General features: G+C 40.4%; 1 protein-coding gene and 1 non-coding gene across 2 annotated transcripts; both read right to left on the bottom strand.

Annotated features, from left to right (window-relative positions):
- Positions 1-16: 16 nt before the first annotated feature.
- On the bottom strand, positions 17-27,082 carry FBXO28 (F-box protein 28). Its single transcript, XM_066380965.1, has 5 exons — positions 26,715-27,082; positions 14,881-14,990; positions 10,845-10,983; positions 6,780-6,975; positions 17-4,714 (listed from the first exon to the last, which is right to left on the bottom strand). The coding sequence occupies exons 1-5, from the start codon at positions 26,976-26,978 to the stop codon at positions 4,320-4,322; spliced, it is 1,104 nt and encodes a 367-aa protein (XP_066237062.1). The 5' UTR covers positions 26,979-27,082; the 3' UTR covers positions 17-4,319.
- TRNAT-CGU (transfer RNA threonine (anticodon CGU)) lies at positions 20,676-20,751 on the bottom strand. The gene has a single exon. It is a non-coding gene; the product is annotated as a tRNA-Thr (tRNA).
- Positions 27,083-27,966: the final 884 nt, after the last annotated feature.

Here is a 27,966-nt window from a genome sequence, read left to right as displayed (position 1 = left end):
AAAGAAAACAAGCAGCTCTGGTAACAACACATTTATTTATGTACCCTGTTGTGTGACCGGGAGGTGTTTTTCACTTTCCAGTAATTGAATGTGGTTATAACAATGAAAATTCCAGAAGGTAAACTGGCAATTTATTGTTGCTCATGAGCATAAGTAAACAGACATGGTACCACATAAAGGAATTTTAAACACTTCTAAACTTTTGGTATAGTTCTGAATATGGACCGGTATACTTTGGCGATGGACCTAATAGATTATTATCAATATGTTTCTCAATCCCATGATTCTCTTCAGACACAACAGGAAAATTTTGGATTTACTTTTTGATTTCAGAAACTTAACAGAAATTCTTAGGAAGCTGGTGAAAGCCCATATGACTTGAGCCTATCGTATTTATGATTACACATATATTGCTATTAAAAATAAAATCATGGTAGGTGGCAGCCAATGAGTCGCTAGTTTATTTTGTAGATTACTTTAGCATCTTTTAAAAAATAATTTACTTCAGAATGGCAGGCTACAGAACTTTGTTATTTTTAAGTAGTTTTAACTTATCAACCTTTTTGTGGCCTAGTTAATTCAGACAGCTCCCTAGTCAAAGAACTGGGCAGCATATCAAATTGGATTTTGTTAGAAACACCATTTCTAAGAGACTGCATTCTACAGGATGTTTCCTTTCAGAATGCCTTAATCCTGGCTTCAAATCTTACAGCATGTGACGTATGTCGATGATTTGATAAGTGTTAACAAACAGGTACTCATTGCTAGAACAGGCTATAAGATAGTGCTGACCAACAAGAATGAGATTTTACATTAAATTAAAATTATAGACTGTTGGGATTCAGTAAGATAGGGAGTTCCTAGATCCTAGAAAATATTATGGCTAAGGAAATAGAGAACTCAAAAGAAGGCGTCCACCTCCAAGAAACTAATTCAGTATAGTAAAATAGAATTAAGTGCCCTGTCTTAGGAAAAAGTTTATTAATAATAAGGAACAAGTGGGACATCATACATTGTTTCTTTGGAGATTAAAGTGCAGGCTATGAAATGGCATATAAAATAATGCATAAAATAGTGCAATCTTAAGGTGCTATTGTTTTTGTTTATTATACATAGCCTATGTTCCTATGTCCATTTTCTCTCAAAAATCCAGCTGTAGTGACACCTTTTAGCTTATTTATTTAGGCATTACTTATACTCTTTTACCCACCTTTGGGACTACATAGAATATTTTAACATTTTAACAAGTAGAACAATAGCACATACATCTTGAAACTACTAAATAGAGATTAAGGCAAGCCCCTGTAAAGTTCAGTTCTCCAAAAAACACGTTTTACAAAAAAGTTGCTTTCAGAACCAGTGGCCCTAGACCTGATGGCACCCCAATAGTTTTTAAAACATGGTAACTCTGAATACAACTGTGTTTGCCCCATTATTTCCAGGCTCTGTACAGCAAAAGAGAAGCTTGAAAAAGCCACAGGTTCTATAACCTCATGTTGTGAATGAGTTCGTATTTCAGAACATGTAAAAACCAAGCTAAGTCCGTGCAGGAAATAAGCCGAGCTTCCTGCGGGGGGGTGGGGGTGGGGGCAGTTTTCTTTTTTTCTTAGATATGCCTTTTCACATTGTATCTGTCTGTAATATTGTACCACAGTCAACTTTTAAGTGGGAATGACCCATTAAAATAGAGAAGTGGCCTCTGAAAAACAGCCAAGGAAGATGACAAGAATATTGTATGAAATGTTGTTCTAGGACAACACAGTATCAACATTATAGCATTTATATTACTGACGCATGATCCTGGGCAGGATGGTTCTCTCTTAGGAGACTAATTTTTAGTTTTCCTGTAACATATGTCAGTTTTAGCTGATCCAAATAATTTGTGATTTATTGAGTCTTAAATACCATTATGCTTAACCAAAGCAAGTATAAAAGCTATCAAATTGGTCAAGGCAATATCCTAACATGTTTTAGTAGGTAAGTCTAAGTAAGATTTCAGACTTAAAAAACAACAACTGTAGTGCTTTATTCTCCTACTGTTATGGACATTCATGCATTAACAGTCGCAACTCATTTACCTTACAGACAGATGATTACAAATGTATACTGTAAAACTTGGATTTTGAAACAAAACCTACCTTCTAATAGTGGGAAAGCTTAGTATGAAAGCCACGTACTCATGTTAACTAATGGAAGACTATAGATGCATTTAGGGCATCTTGATAAAGTTTATAAAGAAACCCAGGCAACTTGAACTCATTAACAACTATTAAATCATCTGAGGTTATATCCCTTTGATGCATAAGGATCACACTTTGTAAACCTGAAAACATGTATTTTGTTACTTAAAGTCTTCCTATTACCAGGAAAGCAGACTACTAAAGGCCATAAGTATTCCAGTAGGCCTCCTCCAAAGGTATGACAATATGGCTAAATCCTATGATTACAAAAAATGAGACCTGCTGAGAAAATGAGTTCCAGACGGGGACTTTTATGGATGACCTTGGCTGACAAATCTTTTTTTGGAAATTGTTTATTTTAAAATTATCTTCCCAACAAGCCATGAAACACTTGGATGTTATTTTATGGTTTTTCATTGAAAACATACTACATTGTAAATAGAGTTTCAAAGTTAGACATAGACTTGATCAAAATCTAAGGACAATATTATGTAAAGACTATATAAAAAATGGGTAATAAAGAGTTTCATTTGGTGAGGTTAATCTGAAGGATGCAGAACCATGTCATGTTGGACGGATAAAAAGAAAAAAGGTGATAACCTTGTGCTTTTATTCAAGTAAGGTACTTACCAAAACCTTAGGTTTTATACAGGTATCAAATGCCTACCTTGAAAGGGACAGTTTTCTACATTACACCTAAATTTATTTTAAATAACTGAAGCCCAAGGCAACAGTTGTTTAAAAGAACTTAACAGTCAAATAATAACAACATAATTTAGTACATTAAAATAAAACTAGCACAGTAATAGCTGAATGTTTCAAAAAATATATAACTGGGGAAAATAACCACTGCACACAATCTGGAGGTTGTTAAAGTGACCACTAAGAAAGTTAAACAGTGCAAGACATGCTTTTCCAGTTACAAGCTCAACACAGGAGTGCAAATGAAATTAAAGCTTTTGTTTAAAGTTGTTGGATAAGGAAAGCTTGAAATTCGTATTAAAAAGCTTCCCTCAGGTCATCCCCCAGAAATGAAATGATCAAAATGCTTTTTTGTAGTACAGTGTCCTTCAATGAACGTCTTTCAATGACAAAACTGCATCCCACAGGTTGGGTACCCTACTTACACGACTGGCCATCACACTTACCCAATGAGCACACACAGTGGCGAGTAAGGAAAAGTACTAGTTACCAGAGGTCTGATATCGATAGAAAGAGCCTTGGGATTTGGGGTTCTGCCTTAGCCAGTGTACCTGAACTCTACAGAGAATAGATAAAGCAATGGGCTTTAATACTCTCTTGTTCTTATAGAACTGGAGGACAAATGGACTCACCCCACCCCACCCCGGGCCAGCTGTTGTGGCAGAAGATGTTAAGTGCTTAAATAAACTAAGACAATGCTCTAAAAAGTGGAGAAGTATAGAGGTTCAAGATCAATACCAGTGCAAGAGCTTTTTAAGTGAGTTGCCTAGGCAATGCATGCATCCATCCATGCAAATGTAGGACATGGCCCCCATAGAGAACTGAAACATGGTATAATTGGATAGATCCCTTGCCAGTAGTTTATAAAAATATATAGTCAATACTGTAGAGGCTCCTTCTACAGTCAACTATGGAAGTCCGTCTTAGTTACCCATTACTTCAATACCAAAAAGCATTTACTACTTTTCAGACATTCCAAACAAAGGTCACTTATAACAAAAAGTCAACTTTTTTTTTTTTTAAACAAGATACTGTCCATTTAAAAAGTAGGTCTTTGCTTTCAAGTGAACAGGACATTTTCTGTGTTAGGTTTCTAGTCTGTCAAGACTGGTTTAAGATCCTTAAGTAATGTGCATATATGCAGAAACAAAAAAACTTACTTTAAACATTAGCTGCACAGAAAAAAGTTAACTCCTCAAAACATGATAGAATAGGTCTGGTTAGTATAAATCTATTGCAAAGTAAAAAGATTCTGTGCGTCAGTTCAACCGGGAGAAGCAGGGAAACAATGTCCCAACCATGAGAGTTCAAGTTGAAGTTGTGTTCTGAAAGCCTAGAAGCCTAGAAGGGACACCATGTTGCTCACAGCATCCTGATATGCATAACTGCTCAGCTACTAAGCCAGGCCCTCCTCTGGAGCTAGAAGCACATTCCGATTCACTTTCTATTCCGGAGACGTTTTGATTTCCTAAGAGAGTCTATGGCTTCCGCTGCCTTCTTCCGTTTCCGGGGAGACTCTTCATTCTGCCCAGACCCTGAGGGGTTCCCTACTGCACTTTCCATCACTTCCCGCAGTTTGCGCTCCAGCTCGGCCAACCGTGCGTTCTGTTCACCTATGATCTGGGTCTGCTCTAGCAGTTTCTGGTCCTGGTCTTGGAGCTGTTTCTGTTGTTCTTGCACTTTGGTGCGAAGCTCAGAAATTTCACGCCTGAGAACAGTCACGCCAGCACCATTTGTCTTAACCTGTTGCTGGAGTTTGGTAACCTCTTGTCTTGAAGGGTTTTGCTTGGAGAAGAGCTGCATCGTTGTTAGGGCTGCAGAAGGTCCTGGAACTGTGGAAAAATAGTTTTTAATGGCCAGTTAATCACTTAAAATGTCCCGCTACCAGTAATACTTTATAAATTAAACTTATTTTGAAATAGAATGTGTGTGTGTGTGTGTATCTATCTACATCAGAACGTATATCTGTCTATCCAAGGATCTGATATATATGTATATCTATATCAGAATGTATATGAATGTCCTGATCATTTCTTCTTTGCAATCTACTAAATCTAATGGATTAATCAGACACCTAGTTTTAATTATAAATGAGTTTGAACCCTAATTCTCATGTTCACGTGGCAACATGTGGAGTGCCAGCAAATGGGTAAGGACATTTAATGGCATAAACTTGGATTTAAAATATTATAAAACACTTTTGGACCTAGTAAGAAAATACAAGTAGTAAAATGAGAATATAATGATTTTCTATCTTATTTCACACAAGCAAACAAACATTCAAGCTAGAAGTGCAGACCTGTCATGCTCTGAAGGTCTCCCTGCACTCAAGTTATATGCAGAGGCTAAACAACAGAGATGCTATCAAAGAGCAAGTTACATCACTCATGATGACTGTGAAGCATTTCTGACATCATGCAGGAAGGCTTTGGAACCGTTCTGTTTTAGGAATAACAGAATGTAACTTGGACATAAAAATCACTATTTTTAAACTAATAGCCTACTTTTTTTTTAAGCCTTATCTCCTGAATGTTTTCTAAAGGACCAGACAGATCCATTCATACCCTAAACCCATCATTCTGATTTTCACCTTGTACATCACAATAACCAGAATGTTTTCCTTGGCTGATGGAGTCTTCCTTCTCATTCTCCCTCCCTCCCTTCCTCCCTCTTTTTCTCTCTATCCAACTTCCACTAATACCTCAATGCTCAGGTCAACTCTTACTTCTTGTTAGGTCTTAATCAGACCAGACAGTGGTCTTCCTTAAAATTCTGTCTCTGCTCTCATTTGGCATTTAAGTGGACATACTCCTTGAAAATACATCTCTGCCTATAATAATTGAACTTGAGTCTGGGTATGTCTTACCTTTTTTTTTTTTTAAAGGAAAGTTTATTTTATTTTTTATTTTATAAAGATTTTATTTATTCATTATAGAGAGGGGAGAGAGAGAGAGAGAAGGGGGAGGAGCAGAAAGCATCAACTCCCATATGTGCCTTGACCAGGCAAGCCCAGGGTTTTGAACCAGCAACCTCAGCGTTTCCAGGTTGATACTTTATCCACTGCGCCACCACAGGTCAGGCATGTCTTACCTTTTAAAATAGTAAGATCCTTGAGAGCAGACACCACATATTACACTTCCTTTTAGTCTCCACAGGACAGAGTGCAGTGCTGTGCACATCATAACAGGCACTCAATAAATAATAGATACATCAATGCTGAGATGCCACAGGCTTTATTATTAAATTACAGCCAGCCACTCAGTTACCCCACTGAGTACTCCAGGAAGCTAACTAACCAGAACAAAATGTTCTACTTAAGTTTCTTTTCCCTGATTTAAAATATCTACAAGGGTTGAGAACATTGAACAACTTAGTCCTTTAGATAAGGGCATGAATCTCTAGGCTCCAGTATGCTTTTGCAAAATAGCTAGCAAAGGAGAAGTGACAATGTTCAAACAGCCTCATGTACGCTGTCTTCTAAGGAGCAGCCAGACAACCGGGACTGAAATAATTCACTGGACATTTCCATGAAGACTCTTATCTGGTATTTTTGCTTTCGGATCTTGAATATTAACTACTCAGAAACATTAAAAAATACAACTCTACATCACTTTTCACTCAGCAATTTAATGAATTTATTTTAAGTCAGTAGTTACGAATATGTACAGAATTTTGGCCATAAGCTTGTTCTTCAGAGTGCTAAGACAAATGTGCTTAATAGCACTGAATCAGTTACATAAGTTATGGTCTAGAATTCAACTTGTCATTAAAAATGATATTGTTGATAACAAATTTATAGACACAGCAAAGTTCAAGATATAAAATTAAATGGAGAAAAATTAAGTTATCGCATCTACGGATGAATGCTATGAACTGAACACAGTAAAAACGATATACCTGGAGGAGAGCCCATGAGTCTTCCAGACACGTCTGATCCTGGTAATTTCCTCTTTAGTATTGGAACAATCTTTTCATCAAAGTACTCCATGGCCATGGAGGAAATATCCCTGAGCTCCTGAAGCACTTCATGAGCTCGCTGAGGGGCTCTGGTAGAATTGACGTATCTCAACACACGATAGATCTCATCAATAACCTAAAACAATAAACTCTCCTTAGCACTTTTGATTTTTTTTTTTTTAAAGAAAATAGCTAAATAGGGAGAGAAGTGACTGCTTATTTTGCAATTCCTGTAAAGTCCTATGAAGAGATTTAACTGATGATACTATTACCATCTGTAACACATGGCTTTGGCCTTGTTATAATTCTTTGTATGTTTCATACTTATACTTAGTAAGCACCAGGTACTGTGTTGGGGCTAAAGAATTAGGATGAATAAAATACAGCTCCTGCCCCGAAGATAACCACAGTGTAATTAGGGACATATATGTAAATAAGTGACACAAAGAGGGATACTGGCCCTGGCTGGTTGGCTCAGCGGTAGAGCGTCGGCCTAGCGTGCGGAGGACCCGGGTTCGATTCCCGGCCAGGGCACACAGGAGAAGCGCCCATTTGCTTCTCCACCCCTCCGCCACGCCTTCCTCTCTGTCTCTCTCTTCCCCTCCCGCAGCCAAGGCTCCATTGGAGCAAAGATGGCCCGGCGCTGGGGTTGGCTCTGTGGCCTCTGCCTCAGGCGCTAGAGTGGCTCTGGTCGCAACATGGCGACACCCAGGATGGGCAGAGCATCGCCCCCTGGTGGGCAGAGCGTCGCCCCTGGTGGGTGTGCCGGGAGGATCCCGGTCGGGCGCATGCGGGAGTCTGTCTGACTGTCTCTCCCTGTTTCCAGCTTCAGAAAAATGCAAAAAAAAAAAAAAAAAGTAAAAAAAAAAAAGGGATACTCATTGCTGAAGAAACCAGAGGACTAAAGTAAGAAATTAAACCCTGTATGCGAGCAGGGGTAGGGGCCGCCACACCCATATTCTACTTACCCACCAAACCCACTTCCCACTAGCCCAGATCCCAGGCCCCAGAAACTCAGCCTGACCCCTTCTCTCCTGCACTGCCACCCGTGCTCTGCCCCTTGAAGTTTTGTTTCCCTAAGACTTGCTATGGATTACAATGAGGTCTCCTCAGACCCCACCTTCTGGCCACCACCAAAGGGTAGCAGGAGATCCTGTTTCATTTCATGAGAACTGCGGTGGGAAAACACAAGGCATAGCACACATGGAGAAGAAACACAATCCTGACAACCCTGGTTTACAGTTCTTTTGCTGGAAGAGTAGCTGAACCTCTTTAGGCATTTTTACAGCCAGCTTTAACCCCTGGAGGTCATCCTTATTGCTTCCCATGGCTTCAGCACAGACCCAAAGATAATATTTCACATCTCTGAAGATGTCCAGTCTGGATGACAACTATTCCAATGGGTTTTTACCTCCCCCAAATTGTGGGTTAATGAAAAGATTCTGTCCCCAGAATATCTTAACCTCCAACCCACTCATTGCTTCTACTGCGTTTACTCAACTCTGAGATAGGCTTATTATCTACCTCTTCCTTCACTCAAGCTGTGAGTCCTGATAGAAAACCCCCCAGTCCTGCAGGAGAAATAGTATGAGAGGCTGTTTCCACACCTTCTACAGTAGGCCATGTGCTGAATCCTACCCAGGCTTGAGATGATAAAATATTAGTTATGAAAAACATTTTTAAGGTTTTTTTTACTTATTTATTTATGTGAGAGGAGGGGAGATAGTGGGACAGACTCCCACATGCGGGCACCCTGACCAGGATCCACCCGGCAACCCCATCTGAGGCTGATGCTGAATCAACTGAGCTATCCTCTGCAGCGGGGGCCAGCGCTCAAACCATGCGAGCCACTGGCTTCAGGAAAGCAAGAAGAAGCAGATGGTCGTTTCTCCTGTGTGCCCTGACCAGGGATCAATCCCACTCCATATCCCAGGCTGACGCTCTATCCACTGAACCAGCCGGCCAGGACCAACATTTCTTTTTTTAAAAGGTTTTATTTTTTTTTTTAGAGAGAGAGGGAAAAAAAATGAGAAACATCAACTCATAGTTGTGGCACTTAAGTTGTTCATTGATTGCTTGTCATGTGTACCTTGACTAGGGGGCTCCAGCCGAACCAGTAACCCCTTGCTCAAGCCAAAGACCTTGGCCTTCAAGCGAGTGACCATGGGGTCATGTCTATGATCCCATACTCAAGCTGGTGAGCCTGCACTCAAGCCAGCGACCTCAGGTTTCGAACCTGGGTCTTCAGCATCCCAGGTCAACACTCTATCCACTGTGCTACCACCTGGTCAGGCTGCATCTTGCAAACTTAAAACACTCTCCATTGCTGTCTACTTGGTTTTGTTCTTTTATTTTGGTACGAGGAGTGAGAGGTCAACAAGTGGGGTTTCCAAAAAATGGGGAAGCAACTAGATTTGACCTCATTTATTTAGACAGTAAAGATCACCATTCCAATCACATGATCCTGATGAACTGAAATAAAGGTCAGCACTTCTGTCAAGGCCAGACACTCAATATCTTGGGTAGGCAGCCATGTGGACTCTGCCCAAACAACTCAACTCTTGTTAGGAACTGCCGACTGAACTGTCTTTGAGGTTATGAAAACTGTAAGATGTTTCTTAAATATTCATATTCTTTTTTTTAATAAATATTCATATTCTTAACAATGAGATATGCAATAAAAATGAGGCTCCAGGGGATAGCCTATTCTAGTTCAATGAACTTCCCAGGAATACTTAGAGGTAAAGCCTATAAATCACATCTAAAGCGTCTAACTGGTCACCCTTGTAGAATGTCCTACAAAAGCATTTGAGGAAAGTGAGATACACTAAAGAATATTTCAAATAAAATGAAAAACAGATTCATCCCAAAATAAACACATAAAATTAAAAATGGAGAAAGTACATATGAAATATTGCCAATGTTAATTATCTATGGAAATAACAAAAAAAAAAATCAGATTTTATCTAGGTATTAATTAGTTCTAACCATGCTGATGCTTTTGGTAGTATCAACTAAGTAACAAAATGACCTTGAACTCCATTCCCACCCTTCCATATAGAAGGCCATAGACATATTTCACCTGAATTTACACTCAATGTGAGAAAGATACTACTGAAGGTATGAGCAGCATGCTGAGTGCTGGGGTCTTTAACTCAGTAACAGCAAATATGCCATATATACTTATTTCTGGGTTAAACAGTTCTATTACTTAGCTCTGAGTATATTGCTATACAGGAATTATTTATTCTTTTCAAATCTGGAGGTTTTATCAAGTTGTGTCATGAAACATTTCTCAAACAAAACAAAACCCAGCTTGTGCCTCCTACTCTGCCTCCCCCAAATTATAACAGTCTTGAAGGCAAGGACAATACCTATCTTGTTCATTGCTGCTGAAGCTTTGGCATCCTAACAGAGTAAAAGCTCAAAATTTTTTTCACAAGCTTTTCTAAAGAACAGCAGGGCTCTTAATGTATATCTGTTAATTAAAATTTCAAATATAAAGAACACATAAATGATTCAAATTTCTCTTACAGCCTGACCAGGTGGTGGCGCAGTGGATAGAGGGTCGGACTGGGATGCAAAGGACCCAGGTTCAAGACCCCGAGGTCGCCAGCTTGAGCACAGGCTCATCTGGTTTGAGCAAAAAGCTCACCAGCTTGGACCCAAGATCACTGGCTTGAGCAAGGGGTTACTCGGTCTGCTGAAGGCCCACGGTCAAGGCACATATGAGAAAGCAATCAATGAACAACTAAGGTGTCACAACGGGAAACTGATGATTGATGCTTCTCATCTCTCCATTCCTGTATGTCTATCCCTCTCTCTGACTCTGTCTCTGTAAAAAAAAAAAAAAAAAAAAATTCTCTTAGAAGCTAAACAAATCCATTCATAGAAACTCATTCCAGAGAAGTAGGAACAATTCTGACATTTAAAAATCACTTTGGAACTTTATAATAAAGTTTACACAGCACAATCCATCTATTCAAGGTAAGCAATTCTATTTACCTTTCCTGGGATGAAGCAACAGAGATTGGAATCCACATACTTCATGAAAGTCATATTTAATAGCGAAAGCCTTGTTTCAACAGCAGCAAGGATATCTGCGTGACGAGCTAATGAATGGTTTCTCCTCTCTGACTCTCTCCTATAATTAAAAAAGCAACCTTTAAAGATGTACTGTGGACTAAAATGTTAAGCAATCAAACTGTCTTAATGAAATAGACTAACATGTGTAAGTCAATTCAGGAATCTACAAGTGGGTCATAATTCAACTGTACTGACAAATGAATCACTATGTCCAGAAATCTTGGCCAAGGACTAATACTGACAAAACATTTAGAAAAAAAAATTTTGTTTTATTTTTTGGCTATATCAAGCCTAATGGCAATTATTATTATTATTATCATCATCATCATCATTATTATTTTATTAAGTGAGAGGTGGGGAGGCAGTGAGACAGACTCCCACATGTGCCTTGACCGGGATCCACCAGGCAAGCCCCCTACTGGGCATGCTCTGTTGCTCAGCAACCAAGCTATTTTACTACCTAAGGCACACAGCACAATCCAGGTCATGGAGCCATCCTCAGCGTCTAATGGCTATGAGAATGAGAGAAATGAGAAAAATGAAAGAATTACACATGGACATAGAGACAAGAGAGTATATATTTCTGTCCATAAAATGAGCTCATTTAAACTTTTCTAAGTTTTATTATAACTCACATATAATAAAATCCACTTTTAAAGTATACAATTCAGTGGTTAGGTTTATCCAGAGTTGTGGACCCATCAGCACTAATTTCAGAACATTTTCACTGCTACAGAAGGAAAGCCCATAAATATTATCAGGCACTGCCACTGCCCAGCCCTTGGCAACCACTAATCTACTTTGTTTCTAGGGGTTTGCCTATTCTGGACATTTCAGATAACTGGATTTATGCAGTATGTGGTGTTTCTTCTCTCTTTAGCGTAGTTCTCAAGGTTCATTCATATTGTAGTATATCAATACTTCATTTCCTTTTTATGGCCCAATAATATTCTACGGTATATAATACCATCATTTTGGTTGTCTATCAGTTGCTGGACTTTGGTGGTGTTTCTACTTTTTTGGCTATTATGAATAATGCTGCCATGAACATTCATTTCTAAACATATGTGTGGATATATTTCAATTTTCCTTCATTGTATACCTAGGAATAAAACGGCTGGGTCATGTGGTAGCACTGTGTTTAACCTTTTGAGGAACAAACTTTTCTAAAGTGGCTGCACCATTTTATAATCCTATCAGTAATTTATGAAGGTTCCAATTTGCCCATATCCTTCCCAGCATTTTTTGTCTTTATTTTCGCCATCCTACTTACTGTAAAATGCTATCTCAGAATGTTTGATTCTCAAGGCCCTGCTGACTCATCATGTTGAGCATCTTTCATGTGCTTTTTGATCTTCAATGTATCTTCTTTGGAGACATGTCTATTAAAATCCCTTGTCCATTTTAAAATTGGCTTGCTTTTTTATTGTTGAATTCTAAGAGTTCTTCATACAATCTGGGTACAAGTCCCTTAGTAGACATATAAGCTGCAAATATTTCCTCCCATTCTGTGGGTTGTCTTTCCACTTTCTTTCTTTTTTTTTATTTTTAAAAATTTTTCTGAAGTGAGAAGCCGGGAGACAGGCAGGCAGACTCCCACATGTGCCCCACCTGTATCCACCTGGCATGCCCACCAGGGGGCGATGCTCTGCCCCTCTGGGGCGTTGCTCTGCTGTGACCGGAGCCATCCTCAGTGCCTGAGGCAGAGGCCATGGAGCTGTTCTCAGCTATGGAGGCTAACTTTGCTCCAATGGAGCTTTGGCTGCAGGAGGGGAAGAGAGAGATGGGGGGGAGAGGGTGGAGAAGCAGATGGGCGCTTCTCCTGTGTGCCCTAACCGGGAACCGAACTTGGGGTGTCCACACACCGGGTCGATACTCAACCGCTGAGCCAACCGGCCAGGGCCAGTCTTTCCACGTTCTTGATGTCCTTTGTGGCAAAGAAGTCTTATATTTTGATAAAGTCTAGTTTGCCTACCTTTTCTTTTGTTGCTTATGTTTTTGGTGTCATATCTAAGAAACCAGTACTAATTCAAGTTCATGAATGTTAGTACTATTTTTGTCTAAGTGTTTTATAGTCTAGCATTAATATTTACACTTAGGTTTATGATTTATTTTGAGTTAACTTTTGCATGTGTGAGAAAGAGGTTGGAAACACTATTCTTTCCCCACTGAATAGTATTGGCGTCCTTGTTAAAAATCAATTGACTAAAAATGTAAGAGTTTATTTTCTGAATTACCAGTTCTCTTCCACTGATCTACATGTATGCCCTTATGTCAGTACCACACGTTTTGATTATTGTAGTTTTGAATTTTCTTTTAAAAATTATTTTCATTTTATTGAGCACAACACTGAGCATGAAGCTGGAGTTGGGTCAGGTGGCAAGACAACTGGAGAGGAATGAGAACGATGTATCTGACTTGTAGCTTTTTTTTTTTTTTACAGAGAGAGAGAGAGAGTCAGAGAGAGGGATAAACAGGGACAGACAGACAGGAACGGAGAGATGAGAAGCATCAATCATAAGGTGCGCGTTGCAACACCTTAGTTGTTCATTGATTGCTTTCTCATACATGCCTTGACCGCGGGCCTTCAGCAGACCGAGTAACCCCTTGCTTGAGCCAGTGACGTTGGGCTCAAGCTGGTGAGCTTTTGCTCAAACCAGATGAGCCTGCGCTCTAGCTGGCGACCTCGGGGTCTCGAACCTGAGTCTTCTGCATCCCAGTTAAATGCTTTACCCCCTGCGCCACTGCCTGGTCAGGCTGACTTGTAGCTTTGAATTAAGTTTTGAAATTGGGAAGTGGCAGTCCTCCATCAACTCTGTTCTTTTGCAAGATTGTTTCTGATTATTCTGAGTCTTTTGTATTTCCACAGAAATAGTAGAATCAGCTTATCAATGTCTTCAAAAAAGACAGCTAGGATTTTGATGGAGATTGCATTGAAAATATGGATCCATTTAGGAAGTACTGTCATCTTAACAATAGGAAATCTTCCAATCCATGAGCATGGAATGTCTTTTTATTTAATTCCTCTTTAATTTCTTTTAACAATGTTTTGTAATTTTCAGTGTACAAGTCCAACACTTCTTTTGTTATATTTATTATTATATTATTATTTTCAATGCTATTATAAATGTAATTATCTTCTTAATTCCATTTTTGGATTGTTTATTGCCAGTATATCCAATTATACAATTGATTTTTGTGGATCTTGTATCTTATATCCCTGTCCAACTCATTTATTAGCTCTAATAATTAGTGTATTCCTTATGTAGAAGTTTACAGACATACAAGATCATGTCATTGGTGACCACAGAGAGTTTACTGCTTCCTTTCAATCTAAATGACTTTAATTCATTCTCCTGCCTAAGTGCCCTGGCTAGAACCTCCAGTAACTGAATAGAAATGGTGAGAGGAGCCCTGGCCAATTGGCTCCATGACTGAGCATCTGCCCAGGTTCGATTCCCAGTCAGGGAACACAGGAGAAGTGCCCATCTGCTTCTCCACCTCTCCTCCTCTTGCTTCTCTCTCTCTCTCTCTCTCTTCCTCTCTCTTCACCTCCAGCAGCCATAGCTCAATTAGAGCAAGTTGGCCCCAGGCGCTGAGGATGGCTCCATGGCTTCTGCCTCAGGCAGTAAGAAGAGCTTGGTTGCTGAGCAACAGAGCAACACCCCAGATGGGCAGAGCATCACTCCTTAGTGGGTTTGCCAGGTGGAACCCAGTCGGGGTGCATGCGGGAGTCTGTCTCTCTGCCTCCCCTCCTCTCACCGAATTAAAAAAAAAGAGAGATGGTGAGAGGGAACAAACTATAGTAAAAATCACTTATTCTGATCTAGGTATCCTTTGTTACAAAAATTGGAACCCGATTTAACAGGTAAACTCTTACTCAGATAAAAAAAAAGTCAAGAAACAAAACAAAATCCCCAACTGTAAATTATTACCATTGCCAGCCATGACATACCTTGGGAGTTGTGCTTTGACTTGTTTCTGACATAGATTATGGTACCTCTCCACTTTCAGAAATCCCTGATTTAACATTCTCTGGCAGACCAAGTCCATTCTTTTACAAACCTATGGGGAGAGAGGAAGAGAAAGAAGAATTTTACAAAGTAATAATCAGATTAATAACAGACAGTTAACTTAAGACACATAACAATGCTGAAAGTTCTGTGCTAGTATGTCCCTCAATTTGCTGTCTGAATCTTTGAGTCAGTATATGTGGGTGAACCCCTTATACTTTGTAATTTTTATAATATTGCATTAAAAATTAGTATGTGGAGGAAAGAAAAACTTACTCCTTTACTTCAGGTATTTGTTGATAGTTCTGAGTGTATCCTCACTGTTATAATAATCAGAAGCTGTAGTCCTGAAGATCAGTAAAAATATATTCAAAGGATTTTAATGGTTTAAAACAGGAAATTTTCTGTTAGCCAAAAATGTATATTCAAACTTGAGTCCAGCCTCTCACAAAGTTCTTATGATCTATAACTGGAATGAGAATTCTTATTCACTTCTACCAGTGATTTGGGTTAACTATAGACAGTTTCTCTATTCTAGTATGATATCCTCCAAAGTACCTTAACAAGTGTAGTGGAACCTCAAGTACTTTGAATCCTTAAGGAATATGGTGTTTATATACAGTAAGAGCATGGGGTCAGATGGCAGAACAGCTGAACTGGAGTCCAACCTTTACGTCAGCGGTTCTCAACCTGTGGGTCGCTGACCCACAGGGGAGAATACGTAAAACTGCTGCTTTACGTATTCTCAAGCAAGTCAGCGACCATTGACCATTTGAAAGCCTGAGTCAGCCACCTGTAACCTGTGATAGTATCTAACTCAGGCATGTCATCAGGATTAAATGAAATTATGAATATTAAATCATTTGGTAAACTCTAAAGTATCACATAAAAAATGTTAAATAAATTTTATTTAACTTAGTATGAATTTGAAAACTTGTCTCCATATGCTTAGTTATGTATTCCAGCATCTTTCTTATCTTAATGAGACCTAGTACATAGTATGTGTTTGTTCTTTGACCCCTGAGAACTCTGCAGTGACTCAGCCTGAACATTCTTGCTATATAGATATGGATGTGGAAAGTGCAAGAGGGTGAGATAAATCTATATAGCAATAAATCTAAATTGCTCTTGCTATATAGGGGGCTGTCTTGTGCTTTTTTCTCTTTCTCTTAACACCCAAGCACAAATGTCTGACAAATACTTGTTGAAATGAAAGGCTGATGAAACTCTTGATACAAGTTTGCTTTCCCCTGGGAACACAGGGACAAAAAATTCAAACTGGCTGATGCTAATAACAGCCTTCATACGCTCATACTAAATGCTAGCTACTTCTCAGATCACAATGTGCCAAGTGAATGTGAAGGGTACTAAGGAAACGTGCCAAGGAAAATAGTTCTTTTCAGTATCAAAACAAATTAAAACGTAGTACATTTTAAATACTAAAAGTAATTCTAATAAATATTTTAAAATATGGTAAAATCTACCATATTTTTTCCCCATTGATTTGAGAGACAGAGAGAAACATCAACTCATTGTTTCACTTAGTTGTTTCATTTAGTTACGTGCTCACTGATTGCTTCTCGTACATCCTGACTAGGGTGGAACCCGCAGGTGCACTGGGATGATGCTTTATCCACTGAGCAACCCAGCCAGGGCTGAAAGATCTATTTCTCATTAAACAAAATTAGTTACCAACAGTTGCTCAATGTTACTAAAAAAATAATAAAATTAATACACAGTAACATAACTTTCTAAGAAAAAATGGTTTTCTGAAACAAAATATTAGTGAGTTACATTTTGCAAATCTCTTTGATGTGTGGAGTAGAACAGAAGCGAGTCCTTGTATTGGCTCCTGCATTCAGTCCACTGAGGTTGTCTTACCTTAGAAAATTCTAAAAAACATAATGCACAAGCACGCACTCCATTAGCTATCAGTATGATGACATCATCATATGTCATATAACTACTCGAGTTCTAATGTGCAGTTCTGAAAGAATGAGTGAAAAATGCAAATAACTTCTTAAAACTGTAATGGAAATATTTTACATCTCATAGACTCTTTAAAAGGGCCTTGGGAACCCCTCTGGGATCCCTGGACCACGCTTTGAGAACCAGTGCCCCAATCCTGAATAACCACACCACCACACCAGTATTGAACTTTACGTGGGGAAAAAAGAAACTTGTATTGTGTTACTAGAGAAAAGAAAAGAGTGTGTGTGTGTGTGTGTGTGTGTGTGTGTGTGTGTGTGTATGTGTGTGTGATGAGGGGAAACAGCAGACTAAGTTCTCATCTTTCATAGTATAAAGTCAGCTAATAATATTAATAAAATAACTCAAAGACTTGGAAGGGGTACTTCTGGAGAATAAAACCTGGGGGTTGTAAAACTGTTTTTTGTTGTTAGAACTATTTGATGTGAGGTACTTCCTAATATACTTGTACAAAAATACTTCTTGTCATTATGGACTCTATAATATCTTCGATAATTTCCGAGATGAATAATGCAAATAACTTTTCAGCAGCAATAAATTTACAAAGAAAAAAATTAAGATCAGTTATTGTAATAATAACTTCTGCCTGACCAGGCGGTGGCGCAGTGGATAGAGCGTCGGACTGGGATGCAGAGGACCCAGGTTCAAGACCCCGAGGTCACCAGCTTGAATGCAGGCTCATCTGGTTTGAGCAAAATTTCACCAGCTTGAGCCCAAGGTCACTGGCTCCAGCAAGGGGTTACTCGGTCTGCTGAAGGCCCACGGTCAAGGCACATATGAGAAAGCAATCAGTAAACAACTAAGGTGTTGCAATGCGCAATGAAAAAAAACTAATGATTGATGCTTCTCATCTCTCCGTTCCTGTCTATCCCTCTCTCTGACTCACTCTCTGTCTCTGTAAAAAATAAATAAATAAATAAATAAAAGTAACAAAAATGTTTTTTAAAAAACCTTCTAAGGTACTGTCTAAATTATGTTATCATAATAGAATTCTGCTGCATTGGATCTAGTTAACAACTAGGTTTTAGCTATCTTTCAATAATCTAGAAACTTAGTTGAATATCTGAGTACTGACTAGTATGAGTGCGTAAGTACTGATGGGTGATGAGCATATGAATAAATAACCAGATAAAGTCAACCAAGGAAGACTGCATGATACAAGATTGGAATTGAGCTTTGAGGGAAGAGATGGCAAGGACTATAAAATCAGAGGTGAGGGCACATGCAGAGGCACCAAGTCTGGAATGAATATAAACCATTCTGAAGATAGATCAGATGTGTAGGCAAAGCTGGGAGGAATAAAATCTCCCATGATTTGAGCAGAGAAATCAGTCATCAGAAATAACTTTTAAAAGACCACCCATTTTTCAAAGGTCTCCTAATTGGACAGCTGGTCATTTTCAATAAGCAACTGTAATATTAGGACTAACGATATGGTTCTGGAAATTTCACATTGAGATAGCTGAAATCACTGTAGATGAAACCCCAAATGAAGATGTGGAAGACAAGAAAATAAAGGCTTATAAATGGAGCCTCAGTTGACATTTAAAATTAAAGGCTGGATAAGACCAGAAAATAGGAAGGCACAAAGGCAAAATAGCATCAAAAAGCCAAAGTCAAAGATTCTTATTTATTTATTTATTCATTTTGGGGGGGGGGAGAGAGAGAGAAGGGGAGGAGCAGGAAGCATCAACTCCCATATGTGCCTTGACCAGGCAAGCCAGGGTTTTGAACCGGCAACCTCAGTGTTTCCAGGTTGACGCTTTATCCACCGCGCCACCAAAGTCAAAGATTCTTTAAGTATTAGTCAATATTGTAAGGAAAGAGCAGTATGTAATGTGGTCCTCTGCCTCTCATGGGTGTTCAATAAGCATTGATTGACACAGAGCACAAAAACAAAGACATAGCAGATCATGTATCTTTTGTTTAGGATTGAGGAAGAAGCATAGTGACCTCTGGAAACAAAGATATACTAATTTCCCCAAGTAGTTTCAAGGTAACTGCTGACAGGGTATTCTAACTTGCAAAGCAAAATTATCTCATTTAAAATCTAGCTCTATATTTACAGGTATTTGTATAACTTCCCAAAACTAAAGGAAAAAAAGTTTTATTTCCCCAGTTGTTAAAATAAAACAAAATTCTAGCAATCTGGCATTTTCCCAAAACACTTAAAAAAATTTTGGAGTCTAATATACAAAGATGACTACTATGTCATCTTTGTCAGTTTTTGACTAGTAGTCAAAAACTATTAGTGCATTTATATATACTATAAATACAAAAGAAACTAATGGAATAAATCAGTCTACAATGAAGACATATAGCTTGGGCCTATTACTTGATGTTCTAGTATGAGAAATTAGGTGTGGTTTTGCTTTGTTAATTACTTCAGGATTTTAAATGCCATGCCTATCCTTTTCATCATTTTCTAACTTAAGTGGTCAGTAATAAAAAATGTGCTGCCTGACCAGGCGGTGGCGCAGTGGCTAGAGCGTCGGACTGGGATGCGGAAGGACCCAGGTTCGAGACCCCGGAGGTCGCCAGCTTGAGCACGGGCTCATCTGGCTTGAGCAAAAAGCTCACCAGCTTGGACCCAAGGTCGCTGGCTTGAACAAGGGGTTACTCAGCCTGCTGAGGGCCCCCGGTCAGGGCACATGTGAGAGAGCAGTCAATGAACAACTGAGGTGTCGCAGCGAAAAACTGATGACTGATGCTTCTCATCTCTCTCCATTCCTGTCTGTCTGTCCCTATCTATCCCTCTCTCTGACTCTCTAGAAAAAAGAAAAAAAAATTTTTTTTTTTTTAAATGTGCTTTTACTTGTGTTTAGAAATCTTCCTTGATTTGTTGGGCCCCCATGCCCCTTTGCAACAATGCAAGACACATTTACCACAATTTTCCTATTAAACTTAATCTTTAGTATAAAATCGTAGTTGACTCTAAGATGCACATTTTTTCTTCATATTTTAATTTGACATTGAAAGTCTCACAATTATAATTGGCCACACTTCTTAGATGCCTTCAAATACAGCGGAGGAAAAGTAGGTTTACAGTTATGAGTATGCAAAAAACACAGAGTTTACTCTTGTATTGTTATTTACTAATTATTGCATTATTTCCCCTCTGATCAACTGCAAACCTGCTTTTGTCCTGCCCCATACAGTATACTGGACTAGTTCGATTTTAAGATGCTGTAGAAATTTAGTGGAACCATTTTTTCCTGCTGTCGTTAGTGCTCTATAGTTCTGAAGTGAGTTGAACGCTTGATGTCTACCTCCAGTTAATTCAGAGGCTATTATTAAGAATTAGGCTGCTTATTAATTATTACTGAACTGAAAGGATCGTAGACACCAGAACCCATTCTTTCTTTTTATGCTGAGAAAATGGAGGCCTGAAGAAATCATTTGTTTTGTCCAATGTCATCCAGTTATTCATCGGCAAACTGAAATTAAGAATCTAAGTCTTCTAATTAGTCCCTTTTTTTTTGTATTTTTCTGAAGTGAGAAGCAGGGAGGCAGAGAGAGAGACTCTCGTATGCGCCTGACCGAGATCCACCTGGCATGCCCACAAGGGGGCAATGCTCCATTGCAACTGGAGCCATTCTAGCGCCTGAGGCAGAGGCCATGGAGCCATCCTCAGTGCCCAGGCCAACTTTGTTCCAATGGAGTCTTGGCTGCGGAAGGGGAAGAGAGAGAGAGAAAGGAGAGGGAGAAGGGTGGAGAAACAGAGAAGCAGATGGGCGCTTCTCCTGTGTGCCCTGGCCGGGAATTAAACCCGGGACTTCCACATACGAGGCCGACACTTTACCACTGAGCTAGCTGGCCAGGGCTAGTGTCTTTTTAAATTTAGTGATCTGCAACTATATAGAGTTCAATAATTTTGCTCAACTGATCAGTCTCAACTAATCTTCTGCTGTACTTTTCTTAGTGACTCAGCTTCTCAAAATGGTCTTGTAAAAGACATCCTTGGTGACCTAAAAACTTTAAATTAAAAAATTTTTCTGATATCCTCAGTTGGAGGTAAATATTAAGCAACTGATTTTTAGGTGCTATAATAATTGATACAGAAAACACTTATTTTCAATAATATATGTTTTCTATTGTTTGCTCAGAACAGTGAAATGTTTTAAGAACGATTGCATTTATTCAACAAATAATGAGTACTCACACTGCACAAAGACTATCTAAGGCCATCAGGATTCATTATGAAAGGATATGTGGAGCTTACACATAGTGGGAAACAGGGCCTTCCAAAGATCGTCCTGATCTGGATGTGCAATAATGGTGAAGTGGGAACTGAGAAATACTATGAGTCCAGTTCAAAGGAGAATCACAGAAGGCTTTGCTGAGGGATTATCACTTGAAGGCACAGGCATTTTCCAGGAGAGGAAACAGGGCAGAAGCTGCAGGCAGAAGGCGATGCATGTACAGAGCAGACTGAGGATGTTTGGGAAACTGAACAGCTTGGTGTTTGTTTCAATTACTCTTGAGTGCAAGATGCTAGAAGCAGGTGATTGGGAGAAACCTCTATCTTTTTCTCCTCATCTAAAAATCCTGAAATGTATAGGCGCAAGCCATCCTTTTAAGATATAGTACCTTCCTTAAACACTGTAAGAATCCATTTACCTCTCAGCTTACCAGTATATACAGGTATATCTGGTCTCCTAATGAAATGATGATGATAAGAGAGAGGTATTTTTCTGTTTTGTTCTTTTTAACATTCTTACTTGTCCGTCTCCCCTCAACAGCTGTCAACCCTGGAGGTTCTCAAAAACAGTTTCTTAAATTTGACAAGTCTGTGAAATAAAAGGTAGACGGTAGGGAGGAGTCTGATCACTAGTCTAGGACACCTAAGAGCCACACATCCAAAGCCAATCTCATTTTAATTGCTCTAAGTCACCCTTCTGCAATTATTTCATTACATTACACATCATTTTTTTTTCCCCGAGAGGAATGTTCTTCTACCTTTACTAACTGGATAGAAACTCATTATCTTAAGGAGCCTCTCCTGATTACCCTGTCATTCCTGTATTTACTCTGCCTGTGTTTGTTATCCTGATGCTCTGTAAGTGTGCTCAAAGAACATTCTGTTTTAGTGATACGTGGGCAGGGTTACTGAGACTAGAATCTGCAGGAAAAATGAATTGTCCTCCAAATATTACCATTTCTTACCTGTATTTAAGTACCTGTTAATAAAATCAATAAGATGATGCAGAAAAAACAAAAAGCAGCAATAAAGAAATCATGTATTTTCTATAATACAGCAATAAAGAGCAGTGTTCTCAGAGTATAGTCTAGAGGTCCCCTGGGGCTCCCAAGGTTGTTTCATGGGCTTGTGACGCCAGCTATTTTCATAATGCTAAGATTTTATTTGCCATTTTCATTCTCAATTCTGTCACAACACATGGAGTTTTCCAGAGGCAACATGACGTCTGGTGACATTGTTCTGACAGCTAATAGACTGTATTCTTGTGCTTTCTAGAATTTTCTAAGGTAAGCTCCTAGGGTCCTCAGTAACTTTTAAGAGTGTAAAGGTGTCTCAAGACCAAAAAGTTGAGGACCACTGGTATAGAGCCAGAGATATGAGGAAAACATTTTGCCCAGTTAAGAAAAAAGTAATGTGTTTTGTTTTTTTTTGTATTTTTCTGAAGCTGGAAACGGGGAGAGACAGTCAGACAGACTCCCGCATGCGCCCGACTGGGATCCACCTGGCACGGGCGACGCTCTGCCCACCAGGGGGCGATGCTCTGCCCCTCCGGGGCATCGGACCAGAGCCACTCTAGCGCCTGGGGCAGCGGCCAAGGAGCCATCCCCAGCGCCCGGGCCATCTTTGCTCCAATGGAGCCTCGGCTGTGGGAGGGGAAGAGAAAGACAGAGAGGAAGGAGGGGGGGGGTGGAGAAGCAAATGGGCGCTTCTCCTATGTGCCCTGGCCGGGAATCGAACCCAGGTCCCCCGCACGCCAGGCCAACGCTCTACCGCTGAGCCAACCGGCCAGGACCAAAGTAATGGTTTTTATTTTCCTTCAAATTTCCAACGAAATCAACCTTCTCTATAATTGAAACAGTCCAACATTGGAAGAAAAGACATGAAAGGAATTTAAAATGGGTAACAGATTTAACTAGCTAGAGTACTCTGGAAAAATATGTTGGAACAAAAGCATGTATTTATGTATTTTGTTAAAATTTCATTCCAGCCCAACTAGGCAGTGGCGCAGTGGATAGAGCGTGGGACTGGGATGTGGAGGACCCAGGTTCGAGACCCTGAGGTCGCCAGCTTGAGTGCAGGCTCATCTAGTTTAAGCAAAGCTCACCGGCTTGGACACAAGGTCACTGGCTTGAGCAAGGGGTTACTCAGTCTGCTGAAGGCCCGCCGGTCAAGGCACATATGAGAAAGCAATCAATGAACTAAGGTGTCACACGAAAAACTGATGATTGATGATTCTCATCTCTCTCTGTTTCTGTGTGTCTGTCCCTATCTATCCCTCTCTCTGACTCTGTCTCTGTAAAAAAAAAAAAATCATTCCAGAGCCTGACTGGTGGAGGTGCAGTGGCTAGGGCGTCGACCTGGGACATTGAGGTCCCAGGTTTGAATCCATGAGGTTGCTGGCTTGAGCACAGGATTGTCAACATGATCCCAAGGTCGCTGGCTTGAGCATGGGAATCATAAACATGACCCCATGGTCACTGGCTTGAAGCCCAAGGTCGCTGGCTTGAGCAAGGGGTCATTGGCTCAGCTTAAGCCCCCTGGTCAAGGCACAGTGGACAACTAAAGTACGGCAACAACAAGTTGATGCTTCTCATCTTTCTCCCTTCTTGTCTCTCTCAAAAAAAATTTTTTTTCTAGATAAGCAAGACTTATGAATTTAACCTTAAGTCAAATCTATGTCCTGAACTACTAATAAGATTCCATTAAATTTATAGGTGCTCCACTTGAACCATAGAAAAATATTTGGTACGATTTCCCTAAAAAGTTTCTCAAAAAGCCTTCCATACTCATTTTTCAGGGAGTGAGAACATTGTGCTCACGAGTCAATGTTATACTTTCAAAGTTAGCTTTACTCTGCTTCCTCACTAGGAGTGGGACCTCACTTCTTAACCTCTGCCTCCTGTTTCAAAAGCTCTCAGACCTGTCAAGGGGGTCTAGGCGACAGTCTAATGCTACATCAGCACAAAGCTGTCTGATATGCTGGGAGAACAACTCAAAGTTCTGGTTTTGTCATTATAAAAGTTGTGTCCCACCAAATAATTTAAAATACATTAGAAGGGTTAAATATTTAAAGGACAATTTCTGTGTAATCAGGATTTCCATGCTCCGGGTATGTGTTTGGAACAAGCAGAAGGTAGAAAAACAAGCAAAAGATTTAATAAAGCATTTGGACAGTCCCTTGAAATAGCTGAACCAGAGAGTCAAGTTTCAATTATTCATGGCAACAGGAAGCAAAGCCTAGCATCAACATAAGTGCACAAATAACTGAAAAATAATATTTTAGCAATTCCAACGTAGAACAAATCTTTTAAAGAAAATACAGAGTAATAAGTACATGGATTGTGTGCCTGTTCTTTAATTTTGGTGCCAACATACTTACAACTGAGCTCTCAATAAGGCAAGCAAACTGGGGAGAAAAAAACAAACACCTGAACCATACATAAACTAGCTCATCTGCCACTGAGTAGTTGACATTTAGCTTATAAAAATAATTCTGTTCTTAATTTATGTCACTCTCTTCCAAGCACATCCAGCCTTAATTCCCCTGAAAAACAACAAAAGAAATTATGTAATCTGTATACACTTCATAGCAGCATACATACTAATGTGCCTTGATTTTTGGGCAAACAATTCTTTAGGTATAATGGCCACTTAAATAGAAAAACTATGGAAAGTACCTACCAGACAGTTTCTTGACAGCCAATTTCATATAAAGACCATAATTAAATTAATGCTGACATCTAGTGGCGAGAAAGAACATCTTTCTTTTCTAAGTTAACCTGAATTGTGTACTCTACGACACCAAACCATAGAATCTAAAACCCAAGATACCTCTGAACCCCCACAAAAGATTGCATTTAATCTAAGAATTATCCATTAACCTCAAGTAAAGAAACATGTAAGCTCTCTGCAGTTAAAGTAGAGGAAAAACAACATCTCTGAGATCTAAAACTGGTTGCAGAATCTTTTTGCGGGGGGAGGGGTGCAGAGGGTTAGTAAGGGCTCCTTGTGAAGAATCTTTGTTTGAAACTACAAATTTGAATCCTTAAAAGGCTTGAATAGATAATTCCTTAAAAATTAAGAATAGAACTGAATATTTCTGTTGAAAGACGTATCACTTAATAAATTGTGGGATGTGTTTCAACTGTCTCCTAGGATGGGCTAGTCCCCCCACCCTTAAAAATGTTTTTAATTTTTTTAAAAGTACAGCTAACAAACGAACAAAACCCCACAGTTTTCCTCAACACTTATAAAACAGAACTGTGACCATTCCAAGCTTTACAAAGCTATTGTCTGCTTGAAAGGCTCAATTCAATCAAATGTTATGCCCAATTTCCAGACAGTAGAGCATGAATCTTGATCAAACACCATCCTTTATACAAATTTGGCAGATAATTTAAGATTCTATATGAAATTCTAAGAATGACATGTTTTGAAAATTCAGAGATACTTCAATTTTGAAATATCACTTTTCAACTAAAGAATCTTCCATCCTGCAGACTGGAATGGCTGAAATGCTGTGTTAACTAGAAAATAATTTGGCCATCAGTTTGAATTAATATTAATAAGCCTTCTTTAAAAAATAAGCACGATTCCTTTCAAAACTGCAATTATGATAAATTTTAAACTGGAGGTTTAAACCTAAAATGCAGCATATTGATTAGTAAGAAAATGCTATACACAGCACATTCAGAAATAATGTCTTTGTCCTCTTTTTAAAAATCCTGGCCAGATTTAGCATCTACACAGAATTGTTTGCAATCACTTAAAAATGTCCACCTCCTTAATTCCCTTCCCACTTAAAGATACATTCACAGAAAGGAAGCAAAATGTGACTGAACTAAGACATTCATCAAACCTTCCATCAAACCTCTGAAAGAAAACCCCAATGGCCAATGCATTATTTTTATAAATCACTGGCTGAACGAACGACTGTGCTGTCAGGTACAAAAGCTCTGTAAAGGTCGGCGCAAATCCCTAGTTAGGAAATGAACTGCGAGAGAGCAAAAGCCCCGGGCAAGGGGCAGGTGGCTTCACTCTGGGTGGGACGTGTCAGAGGCGAAGCGACGCCGGCCTGGGAGTTTCTCAGGCTGCACTGACTGGTCAGTTACGGGGTGCTGTGGTTCCAGTTCTCCGAACCCAGCCCTCTCCAGCAAGGAAACTTGGGTGGTTGGAGGAACAATACATTCTTGCGGGCAGACCATACAGGCTGGGATGGTGGGTCATCCGGAGTTGGGTCCCCACCCCGCCGGGACCAAGGAGAGGTTAAAAAGGCAGCCGCCGAGCCCACTAGGTGTCCACGCTCGCACCGGCAGAGGTGGGCAGCCCAACTCCCGCCCCGCCTCCAGCCGGGATCGGGGACACAAACATCCAAGGCCAAGTTCCCCCGGGCAGTCGCCCCAGCCCTGAAGCAAGGACGGCATCGGGACCAACGGCGCTGACAGGCACCGAGACTCTGGGGCGGGCGGGCCGCGCTCCGTCCCGGCACTGGCTGGGCGCGCGGGGGCTCCCTCCCCGGGGGACGCGCCCCCCTCTCCGACCCTCCCCCGACCTCGGCCGGCCGGCGGGGGTCCCTCGGGGCCTCACCAGGCGTAGCTGGCTAATTTCGTCGTAGGACATAAAGCTGAGGATGTTCTCGATGGCTACGATGGGCAGCGCCACCAGCGTGTTGTTTTGAGGCAGCTGGTCCGGAGCCAGCGCGGGGACTGGGGGCGCCTGGGACCCCGGCTGCGGGGCCTGGGGCGGGGGCGCTGGGGGCAGACGCTGGGCAGAACCGATGGCCGAAGAGGAGCCGCTGTCGCCGTGGCCGCCACCTCCTTCCTCAGCCACCCGCTCCTCTGACGCCGCCATCTTGGGGGTTTGATTTCTTCCCCCACTGGAAGGGGAGGGGGAAATCAAGGACACTTCCGGTGCGTCACTTCCTTCTCTTGAGCCTCCAGGGAGGGGACACCTGGAGGAGGAGGAGGAGGAGCCTGTGGGTGACGAGTAGGAGACAAGGGCATCGCTGTTTGTTCAAGTAGCAATGAGGGAAGCTCCTATAAATCGCTTGGAAAGGTGATCTATGTAAGATTAGAAACGATTTGAGGGGAAGGGAACCCTGTCTATTAGTGAATTTACTTCCCCAGTGTAGTTTTCTTAGAGTTTCCTGACAAAGGATGATAAAAATAATGTTGCCCAAGAAATGTAGACAGAACAATGCAGCTAGAATATCATCATTTTTCAAAAATCATAGGAATAATTGATTTAGACAAATAAAAGGAATGAAGTATTGATTAAAACTACCTTATGAGCCCTGGCCGGTTGGCTCAGCGGTAGAGCGTCGGCCTAGCGTACGGAGGACCCGAGTTCGATTCCCGGCCAGGGCACACAGGAAAAGCGCCCATTTGCTTCTCCACCCCTCCGCCGTGCTTTCCTCTCTGTCTCTCTCTTCCCCTCCCGCAGCCAAGGCTCCATTGGAGCAAAGATGGCCCGGGCCCCAGGCGCTAGAGTGGCTCTGGTTGCGGCAGAGCGACGCCCCGGAGGGGCAGAGCATCGCCCCTGGTGGGCGTGCCGGGTGGATCCCGGTCGGGCGCATGCGGGAGTCTTTCTGACTGTCTCTCCCTGTTTCCAGCTTCAAAAAAATGAAAAAAAAGAAACAAAAAACAAAAAAATTAAAAAAAACAAAAAACAAAAAAAAACTACCATATGGATGAAGCTTGAAACCATGTTAAATGAAAGAACCCAGACACAGAGGACCACATATTGTATAATCCCATTTAGATGAAATGTCTGAAATGGTCAAATCTATAGAGACAGAAAGTTGATTAGTGGTTTCCTGAAGCTACAGGAAGCAGAGGAA

This window comes from Saccopteryx leptura, chromosome 1 (assembly GCF_036850995.1).
Source record: "Saccopteryx leptura isolate mSacLep1 chromosome 1, mSacLep1_pri_phased_curated, whole genome shotgun sequence".
Lineage (NCBI taxonomy): Eukaryota > Metazoa > Chordata > Mammalia > Chiroptera > Emballonuridae > Saccopteryx > Saccopteryx leptura.
This window is presented reverse-complemented; position numbering and strand designations above follow the sequence as displayed.